The sequence below is a fragment of the Zalophus californianus genome, chromosome 3 (genome assembly GCF_009762305.2).
Source record: "Zalophus californianus isolate mZalCal1 chromosome 3, mZalCal1.pri.v2, whole genome shotgun sequence".
In the NCBI taxonomy this organism is placed as follows: domain Eukaryota; kingdom Metazoa; phylum Chordata; class Mammalia; order Carnivora; family Otariidae; genus Zalophus; species Zalophus californianus.
The window spans coordinates 131,776,291-131,792,382 of record NC_045597.1 but is presented as its reverse complement, the minus strand read 5'-3'; the positions used below and the strand labels follow the sequence as shown (position 1 = coordinate 131,792,382).

The 16,092-nt window shown below is 41.0% G+C and overlaps 1 protein-coding gene across 4 annotated transcripts in view; it reads right to left on the bottom strand.

Moving 5' to 3' along the window:
• Positions 1-1,476: 1,476 nt before the first annotated feature.
• The window catches only part of B3GALT1 (beta-1,3-galactosyltransferase 1), a 525,715-nt gene continuing 511,099 nt past the window's right edge, over positions 1,477-16,092 (bottom strand). For 3 of the 4 annotated variants that reach the window (XM_027591341.2, XM_027591342.2, XM_027591345.2), the window contains one exon: positions 1,477-6,433. In XM_027591341.2, coding sequence (XP_027447142.1) covers positions 5,226-6,206 — 981 coding nt within the window. In that variant the 5' untranslated portion in view covers positions 6,207-6,433 and the 3' untranslated portion in view covers positions 1,477-5,225. The remainder of the gene's footprint in view (positions 6,434-16,092) is intronic. The other variant, XM_027591343.2, reaches the window with a different exon arrangement.

Sequence of the window (16,092 nt, the reverse complement as noted above, 5' to 3'; positions counted from 1 at the left end):
TGTTTCTCTAAGTTAGAGGTTGGCAAACTTTCCCTGTAAAGGACCAGATAATAAATCAAGCTCGTAGGCTAACAGGCAAAATTGAAGATATATAAACTTACTGAAATAACAAGAAACAGATCTCCACAGTTTCTGTATTAATGAAATTAAAATATAATAAAATAATTAAGGCCTTTTTTTGGCAATACACATCTACTGAGAAGATAATTTTTAAAAGAAGATTTTGTTTAGATAGCGTGAGAGAGAGCACAAACAGGGCAGAGGAGGAGAGGAAGAAGGAGAAGCAGGCTCTCCGCTGAGCAAGGAGCCCCATTCAGGGCTCCATCCCAGGACCCGGGGATCATGACCTGAGCCCAAGGCAGACGCTTAACTGACAGAACCACCCAGGCGCCCTGAGAAGAGTAGAATTCTTACCCTTGGGAAAACATGTCGCTTAATTGGGGTTCAGTATTAGTGTGTCCCCTCATCGAATCTTTGCAAATGTTCATCCTGAAACCACTCTCAACCTGGGGGCAGCAGGCTAGAAGCGGTTCACAGAGGGTCGTTTGCCAGCCCCTGAGCAGCATTCTCAACTTTAGTGTAACCGAGAATCACCTAACAAGCTTGTCAAAATAGATTGCAGAGCCACACCCCTAAGTTTCTGGTAGGTTCCAAGAATTTGCATTTCTAACCAGTTCCCACTTGGTGCTGATGCTGCTGGTATAAGACCATGCCTTTACAACATTGCCTTTGATGTTGGTCCTTTAGAAGAGTCACACGGAATACAAATCTACGTATTTTATGTTTTCCTTGTTAACTCATGTATTTCAGCTCACCTGATGGACTTAACGTTTTGAACTCTGAGGTACAGCGGTAGTAAATCCAGTTAGATTTCCATTAAAAAGTAAAGACCTATTTAAGCTAATTCAGGGCTGATAATAATAGGAACTCTTGTCTCTTAAAGAGCTATTAGTCTCTTGCTTACAAAGTCAGGCATCAGCAAGCATCCCCTATTTGTCTGCTGTAAAGGATGCCTGAATAGCATTTTTCCAGTCTGAGCAAACTTTTAAAGTAGTATGCAATATTCCAAAGGATGTATGTGGGTGATGCATAAGAATGACAGTTTTGCCTTGTATTTAATATGTCCTAATTCACCACTCATGTTATCAATATAGTGCTCTCTGAATTGGAATTTGTTGACATGTTCAACCCATAGATTTTAACACAGAGACTTTCCTGAGGCTACAAAGGGGCAAGGGAGACACCAGTTTCCTAAACCCTGGAGCAGTCCATGATCTAAGGAGCAAACCGTCTCTAAGTTGACTGTTATGCTGCAGTGGACTCTTGGGATGAGCTCTGAATGATGTGAGCTATGACCTATATTGAGGTTGAAGAGAAGATTAATGATAAACAACAGGGTGTTGGCTAATTTTAATGATCACAACTCACCAAAGAGATTCTTTCAGAAAAGAAGCAAAGTGGAAAATATGTTCTTCTTCTGTTTATTTGTCCCAATGGTTTAAAAAAATCAGCTTTATGGAACCATAATCTTCCTCATGACAGATGGACGTATACATTGGCATCGTGCTTCAATCAACAGTTTACATTTCAAGAAGAAGGTGAAGAAACTGAATGTAAAGACATCTTCAGCATCTATTTGTCATTTTTCAGTTTTATAACATTGATACAAAAAATAGTATTCTGATTAGCAGCTTGATCGGCAACCCATGTAACCCTAAATAGTACTACAAACCTGGAGAGTGCACTTTTACAGACAATTACGTTTGGCGAAATAGTATGTACAATTCTGACAAATAAATACATAAATAAACAATCATTCATATATAACGATATACCTAAGTGTCAATTATCATCAACAAGCATTTCTAGTAAATTACTTCTTTCATTCACGAGTTACTTTGTTGCTTAGAAAAACTATCCTCACCTTTACAGAAGAAATGACATAATCAATTCCCCCACTAAACCCACATATTAGGAAAGGTAGAAAATGGATCCCAGAAGCTTTATGTAAATGTTCCATTGTCTTTTGATAGAAGAGATTTGATTGAAAAACTCCTTCCTTAGCTTCTCTGTCAAGAGTTTGTTTCCCCCATATCATCACACAAAGGGGTTTTGTTCTTCTGAATTTAATCCAAATCAAAAATGATCTTCAAATTTTGATTCTGGTTATTTAAAGATACGATACTATACGCTGAAACTGGCATTTGGTCCAACATAAGAAGACCCAACGCCACACAAACTAGCCAGCAAAGATAAAACCTTTTTTTCCAAACATAAATTTAAAAAAGAAATTCTAAGAATACAGACACTCAATATTGATACCTTTTGTTATCCAATGCATAATGAACAAAACAGGTAGGGGGACAGTCAGAAGGTTTTTATAAAAATTGTTTGAATGACTCCTGGTACAATACTGTCTGAAACGTTATTTTATATAAGAGAAATTAAAATACATTTAAAAATGGCTTAAATAATTGAAACCATAATTTGGCCAGCATCATAAAATTAAGAAAAGTAGAAAATCAGAGCTTTTTTTCCTGATCACCTGACTTAAACATTTTTTTTGAACATTCAGAAAAATGAAGGGCAAACATGCTTTTGGCTATTGAAACACTGGACAAATGGCCTTGCATCACCAAGCTCCATGCAGAAGAAAATGTACATAACAAGCAGATTCTAGCTATACATACAGGGGAGAAGAAAAAAAATGCCTTTAAAATATATACATATGGTCTTTGATGACTATTTACATGTTTGTTACATGGGCACTACCTAGCATAAAAAAAGTTAGGAAATAGTTCTTTAAGACATATGATTCTCCGATTTTTGCTCCTTTTAAAGATTAGGGCTCTATTTATAATGTACACACACACACACACACACACACACACACACACACAGAAAACAATTCATAGATGTACATATATGATGTTTATAATGTGCAATTCCTTGACACGAAGGTGGCTTGACTGAGCATAAGGTAAATGCAAAATGGTAGTAGAAGACAGAGGCTTGATTCAGCTATGTGACTGAAATGTGAACCAAGTACAAAGTCATGAGACTTTTCCAATGACCGGAACCCACAGCAGTTGAGGGTTGGGGGTTAGAGAGGGGCTCACCTTGTGTTGATCCATCTCTCCCCAGGCTACCTAATGCTGTTTTCCAATCAAACTCGGCAGTCCAGCTGACTGTTGGATGAAGATGTACTGAAGGACAGGAAGACCTGTCTCATATTGCATTCTTTGGGGCTGGGGATAAGAGATCCAGTGTTGTCAAGAAATAGGCCATGACTTCCATTTGTTCATTTTGTTTACTTGTTTGCTATTAACTTCTGGGGGAGCTTCTAAAGGTCAGGTTAAAAGAAAAGTTATATTCTTTCAGTTGCAGGGCTGTCTTTGAATGAAAACAAGCAGAAGTTTTCTAATGAATAGATGTGCAATATGTGGGTTTGCAGAGTGCCAATTCTTCTTCGGATAGAGGGGGACTAGCTCTACCGGCCCTCAAAGTCCTTATTGAGAATTCAGATCAATGTTTCCTGAGATCTAAGTTGACGGGATATAATACATTTTGCAAAGCATGTGATTCAATTATTGTAATATGCTTCCAGCCAGAGGCTCCTCCCCAAAGAAAGACAGCTGCCTTCACTTTCAGCACCCTGGGAAATCAAGGCATTGCACCAAAGTAAAAACTTATTCATTGAAACCAGAGGAAATGATAGAGAAATTGAAGCTTCTCCAAACACCTAAGGTATCCAGGGAAAAGTCAAAGTTTTAGAAGAATCAGATGCACTAATAGTTCATATTTGATCTTTATGTTGGCAGAATTTATATTTAAGATGATATTACTACTACAGATGACCATCGTTGTAATTAATTATTTTAGCATTTGGCATAACGCATGATACATTGCATTAGCACCTTTTAAACTAAGGATCTCAAAATATTTAGCAAATGCAATTTGCTCTCACAGCACCTGTGAGGTAGGTGTTTTTTCCATCCATTTTATAAATGAGCATATTGAAGCACAGCAAGGTTAAGATGCCTGCTCACATGACCCAACAAGAACGATGGTACCAAGAGAAACTGATCCCAAGCTTCTCTACTTTTCCTTCCCATGAACCTCAGTCACAGAACTTCCAGAGCACCTCCTACTCCTAACGGCATTGCAGGTAGAGGTACTGGGATGTTTCAGATGTTAGAATATTACATCTATCAACTGTAGGGCTAAAGCATTCAATAACATTGGGACCCATTGAAAGCTTATCTAACATGCTTTGCAAATGTGTGGGAGGGGCATCTTATACTATTGCTAAGCTTGCTTATGTTAATTATAATGCATACATAAATTCGTGTTTTCTCCACGTAATTTATTGTTTTTCTGCCCTCCTACCAACTAATTTCTACATATGTGCCTTCCTGAGCCAGAAACGGTAAAATGCACTTAGCAACACCGTATGGAGGGAAGCAGGTGAGATTACATTTGGCAAAATCTCCTTGGAGGCACCAGGTAATATTTGTTCTGAAAGACCCTCCCCCGCCCCCCCCCCAAATCTCTTGTTTATTTTGTTAAGTAGCATTTTATATACATTCCACCCGATGACCAGGTTTAATCCTTGGATGAGCAAGCACAGTTGTCTTCCAACCATACAGAATATTTGCTTTTCAAATTTAAATTTCCATTTATTTAGCTGCAGCCTCCCTGCCAGGCCTAAGTTCATGTCTTGGTGGAACCGACCGCAAATACTGTACACATTATATGGCAAGAGATGTAAAAATTCAATGTAACAGCACACACAATATTAATAATCACATTGGATGTGTCTTCCTGACTGTGTATTATTTCTGAAAAAGAGTTATTTACTTTTATTTTTGCAGAGATGATATGAAGACATTACCTCGAGTCTCGGTTTCCCAGAACCAGATTTTTATCTCAGATGCAGAGTATGTAAATCCTAGCAGTAGTTAGGATGTTGCTTTTTGAGATAAACACAATGCCTCAGGACCTGAGAATGAAATCTGGCCCTTCTAACTCATGTATTGTTTCCATGACCAGAGCCTAACACTTGTAAATTGGTAGTCCAAAAAAGAAACTAGGAGTGGGAAGAGAAAAGCTTTTTACAAAACCCCTACACTGGTTCATTTCCCCCGGTGACACCAATAAAACACCAACACCCTAGGCCCCATTTCTTAAAAAAGAAAAGAAATGTATTTACATCGGTAAAAATCCTAACATCTGAGATGTTTCTTGCTTGACATGTCATTCCAGATTCTGTGCATTTCTTCTGGAGAGATCTGATGCACAGTGATGACGCGGCGATATCTACACAAACTGTAGGCCATTTTCCAGTGATTGAAGCCACTGTTCTGGAAAGGATGTATGCCCAGTTTTCGAAGACACAGTCCCACATAGACATCTTCAAGGTGAAGCAGCCTTGTATGGAGTGAGGTCTTATAAATGAGTTCAGCCACATCAGCTGAAAAGATATAGCCAGTCCCCGAACAGAACGGTGGGTAGTTACTGTCAGGGTACAAATCCCTGGGCATGTACCACTTACTGCGGACGTCCCGGATTGGCCCTCCATTGATGACATAGCCGGTAAAATACCTTCTTCTTGGCTTGGTGGAGGGTTTCAGTAGTTTGTAAATAAGGTTGTCCATGTTCACAAAAATGTCACTGTCTGTTTTCATGACATACTTGGCTTTTGAACAAAAGGTGGCCACCCATCTCATTCCCATTAGTGTTTTGAGGGTAAGGTTATGGTAGGAGTCAATAAAGTCCTCCACGATAATGTCGTGGAAGATTTGGCTCTCTTGCTCCACCATCTGATTCAGAACAGGATCGGCGTTCTTGCCCAGGAGGAAAAGAGTGGCTATCCTGATCCCTTTGAAGTTGTTCTCATCCCCCCACGTCTCTCGGATTGCCTGGCGGGCGTCAAATTCTTTGTGGGTGGTGCTGATGAGGATAACAAGGAAAGGAATGTTTTTCTCACATTTGTTGGGTTCATTTATAAGAAATTCAAAAGAATGTGGGTTTATAGGTCGAGTTCTTATGTTGCCAAAGGTGAAGTTTTTCCTGGCAACTGTTAGGTGGCTGAATGGCTTGGAGCCAGTGTAGGAAGAAGTGGGACGAGTTATACTCAGATACCAGAGGGCACTGGCCCAGCACACAACTGTCAAAACATAGAGACAGGAGACCTTTGAAGCCATTGTCTTGAGCGCACGTCTATCGCAAATACGGAAGAATACGCCTTCTTGGCATTAGTTTGTTTTCATCTTGCAAAGGCAGCATATTACTAATAAATCTTAGTTTGACAGAGAAGTGTGAGTGCGGGAATGTCCATGGGTCTTAGTGGCGGTCTGGCATCTCTGCATTCCCTTTACTTTCTTCCAAACCTGATGGAAAGTTCCATGTCTCATAAATCTTCCTCTTAACTCTGCAAAATCAATAAAGTACAGTTGTCGTTCAGATTTATTTAGTCACTTCACATCCTCAAATAAACATAATAAGGGTGTTAGAATTACCCACGATGACTAAAATCGTAAACGTAATCATTCATTGCCACCGCTACTGAAAACTTCCTGACACCACCATCCTCCTTTTCCTCCCCTGGATAGAGGTTATTTATGTATATTCATACCCAATTGACAAGTACTAGATTCTATAATCTAGGGGAACATGAAGTAAACTGAACATTAGTAATTAAAAAAGACTTTCCCCTCTTCACAAAAGGACCTCTTCGCTATTAAAAACCTGACACTGAAGTCTTCTTTTAAGCAGGAGGGCCTCACACCGGGCCTCCTATCTCATTTCCATGCTTCGAAGCCCGAGTGTTTGTTGGCTTGATTCTGATGAAGTAGTTGGTTCTCAACATCCCTCTGCTTTCTCTAGCCCTGTATTTGAAAATGTGTGCGTGACCACTGGAAAATCTCTGCTCAAATGGTCTCCCTGGGCTCTGACTTACAAGTAATTCCCTACTTTTCCTCACTTTTTCCTAACTTCGGCTCTCATGAATGTTGGCCCCTAATTCTCAGTTTCCTAGGAGGCTTCACATGAGGAAGGGCCTTACCCTCAGGCATGGACACCATCACCCAAGGGGCTTTTCAGACAGCTGGCAGCATTCATTTTCGAGTTGATCTAAATGGTATCACGTTTTGTGCTTTTCAGCAATTCCCCCTGATGTTCCCTTGATGAAATTATGCTGGCCCCTTTCAATTCTGTTTATGTAGTGACACTTGTCAGTAAACAGAGCAGCAGTATAAGAGACACAATTGAGCTTGGAGCCACAGACCCAATGAAGATGGAAAGAACACTTTAATTGGTTCACATTAAAAAGTTGTCCTTCGGAACTCTAATTCTTTCTAGAACTTGAGCTGCTCTCATGCCAGTAAAAAATATATGCCAGCCTACAAAGTCCATTCATGTTAAAAACTGTCTTTTCCTTCCCAGTTAGAGCAAAATGTGGTGGCCCTGGAAGACAGAGATAGCAGATCATGGATATCGACTTCAACAAAGTCTGCTTCAAAGAAAACTATGCACTTAAATGGACAGACTGTGTTGAAAGAATTTAACTGGGATTATAGATTGAAAATCAGGTTTCCAAGCACAATATTTATAATGAAATGAAAAGACATGATGGGCAATAGCAGAGATAACACACATCCTCTTGTCAAAGCCAAGAGCTGCCTGTGAATATATGATCCATATGAGACCAGCAATAACTCAGTGTGGTTACAGTTCTAACTAAATGAATATTAGAAAGGCTTCAAGCAGCATGACTCTAGGCATAGGCAGGGCTTCATCCAACCCATAATAAGTACTCTCTAAATAGAAGCTCCAATATCCTTGGCTCCTGAAGGAAATGTCCGCTCTAAGGTGCACCATAGCTGATAAAAAGGACGTGATGTGCAGCAAGCTTTGAAACTTAAAATAGTGAGCGAAACGAAGTGAGAAGCCAGCGATAGAGTTTAGAAAAGGGCTTCTCAACTTGGGATATACAGACGGCGGCTCCATCTGAATGCCAAAGGAGTGTGAGTTGAGTCTCAAACCAAACTTTCTCCGTCATTGTTCCTGGCTAGTATCTGATTCTTATAAGCCTGCTGTTGTCATCCTAGAGCCCTTGTTACTTCTCATAGTTTCCTACTGAACTGTGAGTCATCTATTACTAAGCTGGCATACCAAAAATAGTCACTGGAAAAGGCACCTCTCAAGCTCTCCTCTTGAGCCACTACTCACATGGGTGCCTGTGAGGTATTGGAAAAATGGAAGTAGAGCCCATACTCCTCCTCAAGGAACATGTGGTCTAGGAGGAAAGACTTCCTGTAAACGATTAAAACAGAGAGACAGAAAATTTCCTCACGAGGCTACTGGAGGACACAGGAGAGGTGGGCTGGTGGACAGGGTATGGGCAGACCAGGTACAGTCGAGCAGAATGCACACGGTATCTCCACAAGGCGCCATTCCCAGAGACTGCGATGTGAATCATACTCCTCCACCCCATCCCGGACTGAAACAACGAGGTTGCCTCAGGGAAGATGCCGTGCAAACGTTATCTAAGCTGAGGCTTCAAGGGCAAGTACGAATTATCTGGATGAGGGCCAGACATTTGAGGCAGAGGAAACGCGAAGACATGAAGTGAGAGGCACGGTGTGTGCCTGGACTGCAAATCCTGGAGGGAGGGAAGAGGGGCAGGGTGCCGGGGAGCAGGGTGGTGATGGTGAAGTTTCAGGCTCTCGAGATAAGCAGGGGGCAGATGGTGAGAGGTGCTCAGAAACTGTTCTGAGCTGAGTAGCTTGTCGCCCGTGTCTGCAATCTAAAGGGTGCAAGGGAGGATTTTACTTTCACCAAATCCTGTCCACTGATTTCAACAGCCATTTATTTTTCCATATTAAGTATTTCTTTTTCCCATAGTTCTGTGCCCCAAGGGAATAAGTGACAATTTGTTTCCTCTGAAACTTCTCTGTGTGATTTTCTGGGGGAAGGGACTCCATAAATAACAGGTACTTGGGAGATTTAGAAAGAGCTCAAAGAGGGAGAAATATAAGAGAAATTGGTGAGGGCATGAATAAAGTTTATGTATTTAAGAACGCTTTTCACAGAAGAATGAGCGTTCTCTCTTAGCTAACGAACACGACACTCCTTTCCATTGTTATTGTAGGTATTTATTTATTTAATTTATTTATAGGTCTCATTTTTTTTTATTTTTTAAAGATTTTATTTATTTATTTGACAGAGAGAGATACAGCCAGAGAGGGAACACAAGCAGGGGGAGTGGGAGAGGGAGAAGCAGGCTCCCTGCAGAGCAGGGAGCCCGATGCGGGGCTCGATCCCAGGGCCCTGGGATCATGACCTGAGCCGAAGGCAGACGCTTAACCACTGAGCCACCCAGGCACCCTGAATAGGTCTCATTTTCAAAAGCATGTACTGGGCTATGTGCTCCATGCCCTGTATTTTATAGAGCTTCATTCCTTACATTGTTACAAGAGAGGTACTGTCTCCATTTTACAGTTGAGAAAATGGAAACTCAGAGATATCAAGTAGCTTGCTCAAGATCACGCAGCTAGCGGGTGACTAAGTGAGTAGTCATCTCAAGCTTCCTAAGGCCCGTTAGGACAATAGGCAAAATCTTGCACAGGAGAGCCAGGGTGGCAGGGAGGAAGGCATGCTGCTCTTCTCCCAGTGATCCACACATTTATTTTTTTTTAGATTGTGTGTCCATGGCTGGAATTTTTGCCTAGTTCATTCTGGTTTGTTACACACCGCATGACACCAGTTCTATGGGGATCCTTGATCATCAAAAAATGATGACTTGCAAAGAGCACATGAAAGCTGGGATGGTGGGGGGGGGAGCTACAGCTGTCGGAAGCTTCAGAAACACTTTGCAGTTCCCTTTCTCTGACGTCTCGAAACACACACATGTACTCACACTCACACACTGAAAGAATCACTCTTTCTACTGATTTTTTTCAGACACAAGGACCGAAGTAAGCACAGTATTGTTACATCCTGGGCACCAGGAAATGCAAGTGATCACCAATAAAAACAGAGGATTTGAGATGGGAAAAAGAATCAGCCTAGAGTCTGAAGAGTGGCTAACGATAATGTGCACCTACAGCGAGGGGCACTAAAACGCATCCTATTTGCTTATAACAAAAGAGGTTTCTCAGGTGGCCAGGCAAACACAAAAATGGGCCTCTGGAACAGAAATAGCAACGTAAGTAAAGAGAATAGAGTAGTAGCAGGCTGCATTTAACTCTAAAGCATGATTTTACGTATGTTGGTTGAAGTAGTTAGTGTTGAGCAAACATGTCCATGTTTTACTTCTTGAACAATCCAAACTTGCTATGTGGCTTTCTGTGCCTCAGGAGCCTTACATATAAAATAAGGGCAAAAATAACATCTACATTATCTCCGACAACATTATAGCTATTAATGATCATCACCAATCCTTTGAGTTTCTTGGAGGGAAATATTGCTATACAGGCAGATAGTATTATGATATAAAGAACAGGTTCTAATGGGGATGAGGGGATTATGTCAGTTGATCAGTTCATGATTTGGGGTCCAGAGCATACATGTCAATTGATTCTTCTAAATATGTAGGATTGCGGTCAGTTTTTTGGCCTAGTGAATACACTGTATGGACTGCTTGCTAGAGAATTCTGTTTTCTTCCTGGAAAACACAAAGGCAAAAGTCTACTAAAAAGCAAAGAAAATGACAGCTGGAAAGTTCTAGAGAAGGAGCTGAATGTCACAAAGCAGAATCCTCTGGAGGGTTCTCTTAGTTTCATGAAATTTAAAGAAGTCTTGTTTAACAGACATTTTAATGTATTAAAATACAAACTTGCACACAGAGCATTTGTCAGTCCTCTCAGCAGCCCTACTACAACCACAGATGCTGATGACACATTAATGTGTCACCCATTAAATACAAATCCCTCTAAATAGAAACATTCCCCTCTAACACTTGAAAGATTTCCTCCCCAGAGGCCTTGCTGTGTCACAGATTACCTCATTCACAGAACCCGTCAGTAGCTATCCAGCATCACCTTTCAGGAAGTTAATGGGGCAGAATTTTCAATTTAAGGAGCACATGTTTCTCCTAGAAATCACATGGGATAATCTGTTATTTTGAGTAATTTATTTTTTTTTAAAAGCTACTAAATTTGCCAAAATTCTTCTCTTATATGGCCAGAAGTCAGTCCAGCAGCAAGTGGGTAGAATCTCTTGGGTGAACTGTGCATAGCGTGGGGTGTCAAGTTCATGTCCTTCTCCGTCATGGTTCCGGCAAGTACAAGTCAGTCTGAGTGCTTACGTCCCAGTTGCCACTGAGATGGCGTGGCAGTCATTCCAGCTTCCCTGCACCCATGGGTGAGGCTGCACAGGCCCCTTCTATTCCCTGGTGTCACAAGGAATATAATATCCCTGAGTTCTGATTTCCCTTGGATTTCCAAATCTACTTCATTTGTTCGTCAGAGACGTATTGAACACCTGTTAGAGATGCCAGGCACTGTTCTACAACTGGTAAGACAGATGGGGGCTTACTTTCTAGGAAATGTAGGCAGAAAATAAATCCATGATAAATGAATACAAAAATAGTTTCAGGTAGCGATAAGTGATGTAAGTAAGTTGGGCAATGGGATAAAGACTGAGTAGAGGTGGGAGGGGAGCAACTTTAGAAGAACTGGTCATTCTCTGAAGGGGTGACATTTGAGCTGAGAATAAAAAGCCTTGTGATCTCCAGTCTGGTAATTGAGTCTTTTACTAACTTTTTGGCTCTTTGCTTGGCTCTTTGGGATTAATGCTTCATTAAGAGCATCCTTTTGGTCTTTAATCTCTGCTCCTCTCGTCTTTTGGATCTTCTTGGCTTCATGTTTCCCAGTGGTGGCCTTTTTGCCCACTCGTTCAAATGCCCTCAGCTTCTAGAGATGTAGGTTATTTGTATTAGTAGGTTATGTGTATTAGTTTGCTAAGGTGGCCATAACAAAGTTCCATAAGTTGGGTAAATTTATTGTTTCATAATTCTTTTTTTTAAATTAAATTTTAGGTAGTTAACAAATAGTGCAATATTGGTTTCTGGAGTAGAATTCAGTGATTCACCACTTACACATAACACCCAGGGCTCACCATAACAAGTGCCCTCCTTAATCCCCCTCACCCATTTAGCCCATCCCCTGCCCACCTCCCTCCATCAGCCCTCAGTTTGTTCTCTATTGTTAAGAGTCTCTTATGGCGGGGCGCCTGGGTGGCTCAGTCATTAAGCATCTGCTTTCGGCTCAGGTCATGATCCCAGGGTCCTGGGATCGAGCCCCGTGTCGGGCTCCCTGCTCCGCGGGAAGCCTGCTTCTCCCTCTCCCACTCCCCCTGCCTGTGTTCCCTCTCTTGCTGTCTCTCTCTGTCAAATAAATAAATAAATAAAATCTTAAAAAAGAAAAGAGTCTCTTATGGCTTGTTTCCTTCTCTCATTTTTTTCTTTCTTTTTTTAAAAAAAAAGATTTTATTTATTTATTTTGACAGAGAGAGAGAGAGAGAGAGACAGCGAGAGCAGGAACACAAGTAGGGGGAGTGGGAGAGGGAGAAGCGGGCTCCCTGTGAGGTTTGATCCCAGGACCCTGGGACCATGACCCTAGCCAAAGGCAGACGCTCAATGGCTGAGCCACCCAGGTGCCCCTCTCCTTTTTTCCTTTTCCCCTTTACATATATTCATCTGTTTTCTTTCTTAAATTCCACATGTGACTGAGATCATGTAGTATTTGTCTTTCTCTGACTGACGTATTTCATTTAGCATAATACACTCTAGCTCCATCCATGTCATTGGAAATGGCAAGGTTTCATTCTTTTTGATGGTTGAGTAATATTCCATTGTGTGTGTGTGTGTGTGTGTGTGTGTGTGTGTGTGTGTGTGTGTGTGTGTAAAACATCTTCTTTATCCATTCATCTGTCGATGGACATTTGGGCTCTCTCCATAGTTTGCCTAGTGTTGACAATGCTGTTATAAGCATCAGGGTGCATATATCCCTTCAAATCTCTATTTTTCTATCCTGTGGGTAAATACCCAGTAGTGCAATTGCTGGATCCTATGGTAGTTCTGTTTTTTGAACTTTTTGAGGAACCTCCATACTGTTTTCCAGAGTGGCTGCACCAGCTTGCATTCCCACCAATAGTGCAAATGGGTTCCCCTTTCTCCCCATCCTCACCAACACCAGTTGTTCCTTGTATTGTTTCACAAATTCTCAAGGCTAGAAGTCTGAGAAGATGTTGGTGGGGCGGTTCCTTCTGAGAGCTATGACTAAGAATCTGTTCCATACTTTTCTCCTAACTTCTGGTGATTTGCTGGCACTCCTGATTTACAGATGCACTAACTAGATCTCTGTCTCCATCTTTTTTTTTTTTTTAGATTTTTTATTTATTTATTTGAGAGAGAGAGAATGAGAGATAGAGAGCACGAGAGGGAAGAGGGTTAGAGGGAGAAGCAGACTCCCTGCCAAGCAGGGAGCCCGATATGGGACTCGATCCCGGGACTCCAGGATCATGACCTGAGCCGAAGGCAGTCGCTTAACCAACTGAGCCACCCAGGCGCCCCTCTGTCTCCATCTTTACACAGCATTTTCATTTCCCTGTGGGTGTCTGTGTGTTCTAGTTTTCCCTTTTTATAAGGACACCAGTCATATTAGATTAGGGCCTACCCTAATGACCTCATTTGAATTTGATTACCTCTGTAAAGACCCTATTTCCAAAGAAGGTCACATTCTGAAGTATTGGGCATTAAGACTTCAACATGTCTTTTTTTTGGGGGCGGGAGACACAACTTCATCCATAACATCTATTTTTCGGATAGCAACGAAATGAAATACTTGGTTCCATGAGACTTCATTTCTTCACATTTTATTTTCTTGATTCAAACAAGTAAAGTCTTGGGTTTCGGTAAACCAACTTTTAAAGGATGAAAAATTTGTAATTAGCATTCAAAGAAGAATGAAACATGAATGTGTAAAGGGACACAAAGTTTGGCTTATTTTTAGGTTAAAGAAAAAGCTAGTTCATTTTTTAAGACCACACGAAGAATGTGGCATAGTTTTAAACAGTCCTGTGCTTCTGCTGCTTTCTCTTTCCTTTGAGGTACTCCCCTCTACACACAAAAAAATCGACCCATAATTAGTTGGGAAAGTGAAGCCCGGACGGTGGCACCTTTCCCAGAAAGTTGGGGTCAACAATTCCCAAGAAACTGACTTGGTTTCTGGAGAATAAGGACGATTCTCCAGTGTCACCTCAAACTACCACCATTCCTATTACTCAGTACCAATTTTGAATATTCAGAGACCATACCGTACCACAAAAGTGGTTTGAACATTAAAATCTATGTAGTCACTTTAAAACATGGTCCAAAAGAGAAACCTGTTGGAAAAAAATCAACCCAATTTCAACCAGTTAAAAGAGAGGAGTAAAAGGAAGGCAGAAATTCAGGGAAAAAAAAAATAAAGAAACGAGAAGGCAGGGAGAGAAAGGGCTAACCACTCGTGTTTTGAAAAGCTCTTGAAATGGATGAGAAGCTGGCTGTACAGCCCATGATGATACTGGGGAGGGGAAAAGAGATCCTGTCTGAGAAATGTTTTGATCTCAAGTGACTTTCCTCAGACCTGGCGTATGAGGGAAATCAAAGAATCTTCATTCTGTGGGGAAATACAAGAACTCAGACGGCAATAGAACTAATTGATAAATGAGCCCCAAAGGCCAGAGATTCTACTCGGCTGCATTACTTTGGCGAATGGTTATCTCGATGCCCAACTCCCTCCCTTCCTCTCGCTCTTATAATTATGCTCTAAGTAAGCACAGGAGAGGAAGAAATAAAGCACTATTAACACTAGATAATGGTCCTTGAAGGAAGAATTTCATAAACCATTATGTTATACAGCTTGCTAACTTATTATCTCTCCAAATCGCAGAGGGCTGGCTTTCTCTCCTAGCCTTTCTTTGAAGTAAGCCTCCTTGGCTGTGGAAGGCACTGTGTCCAAAGACGTCAAAATCCCTGAATGTTCATAGGAGTAAGCGTTCTGACTCCTCTGCCTCAGAAAGACCAAGAGCTCATTTGTTCCTTTAAAAAAATTAATTATGAATCCTTTCGGAGACCCCATAATTGAACTCGCCCAACAGATCATTTGCAATAAGGAAGTGGCAGAAAGCAAAAGGTAATATTCCTCATCTTTTGGCAGTCGAAATCGTTTCCCTCCCAAATCTGGAAGAGATTATTTGAACCTTTCTCCTTTTAGTTCAATATACCTTGAAATTTATTGAAAATGTCTTTATAAATTCCTGCATTCAGAAGAACGGGGCCAAATTGAAAGAGGAGTGTTCAGGATGAGGATGTCTTTGTGTGGGCTTAGGGCTCTTGCTATTCTGAAAGCTACACTCTATTTCATTGCAGAAAAAGTGCACTTCAAATTAGAGGAGAAGATTATAGCTTTCTTCAAATCAATGTATTGCCCTAGTTCTAGAATTCAGAGAATTTTTAAATATCGCTACAATCCTCTCAGGGAAAAATGAAAATGAGGATGTCTCATTATTTTAAATAAATGCTTGGCTTCCTTCACAGTGATGGATATGGTGCCTTGACGGCCTTGTCTGAGACACATTTTTTAAAGATGGGCAGAGCCATCACTTATTTAATTTTAGGAGACTGGGAGCCTAGCAATGTGGTCGGACCTTGGGTAGGGCTTCTCCGCCGGGAAAGAAATGCCAGGATGTTTTATTACAGATGTGGAAGACGATGAGAGGAAAGACATTCTACTCATATAAACAGCAGCTGGGAGAATTTAAAAATGATGAGCTCTGCAATACCAAAAAAGAGTATTCATTTCGCCTGTTATTTTGGGGAGGGGAAGCCGATATAAATGGATATTGTTAGAAACCAGAAAGATGTTAGTGTATTGCTATCTAAAATTTACAATGTCTAAGGAGATGTTTCTTAGCCCATCCCAGAGAGGTAATATTTTAGGTCATATTTCAAAGAATGATATTAGTACCATGAGGGAACTGATAACATCATATGGAAAAGAACTTGCAATTCTTATTTTCCTTTTGTATCCTTTTCTAACTCAA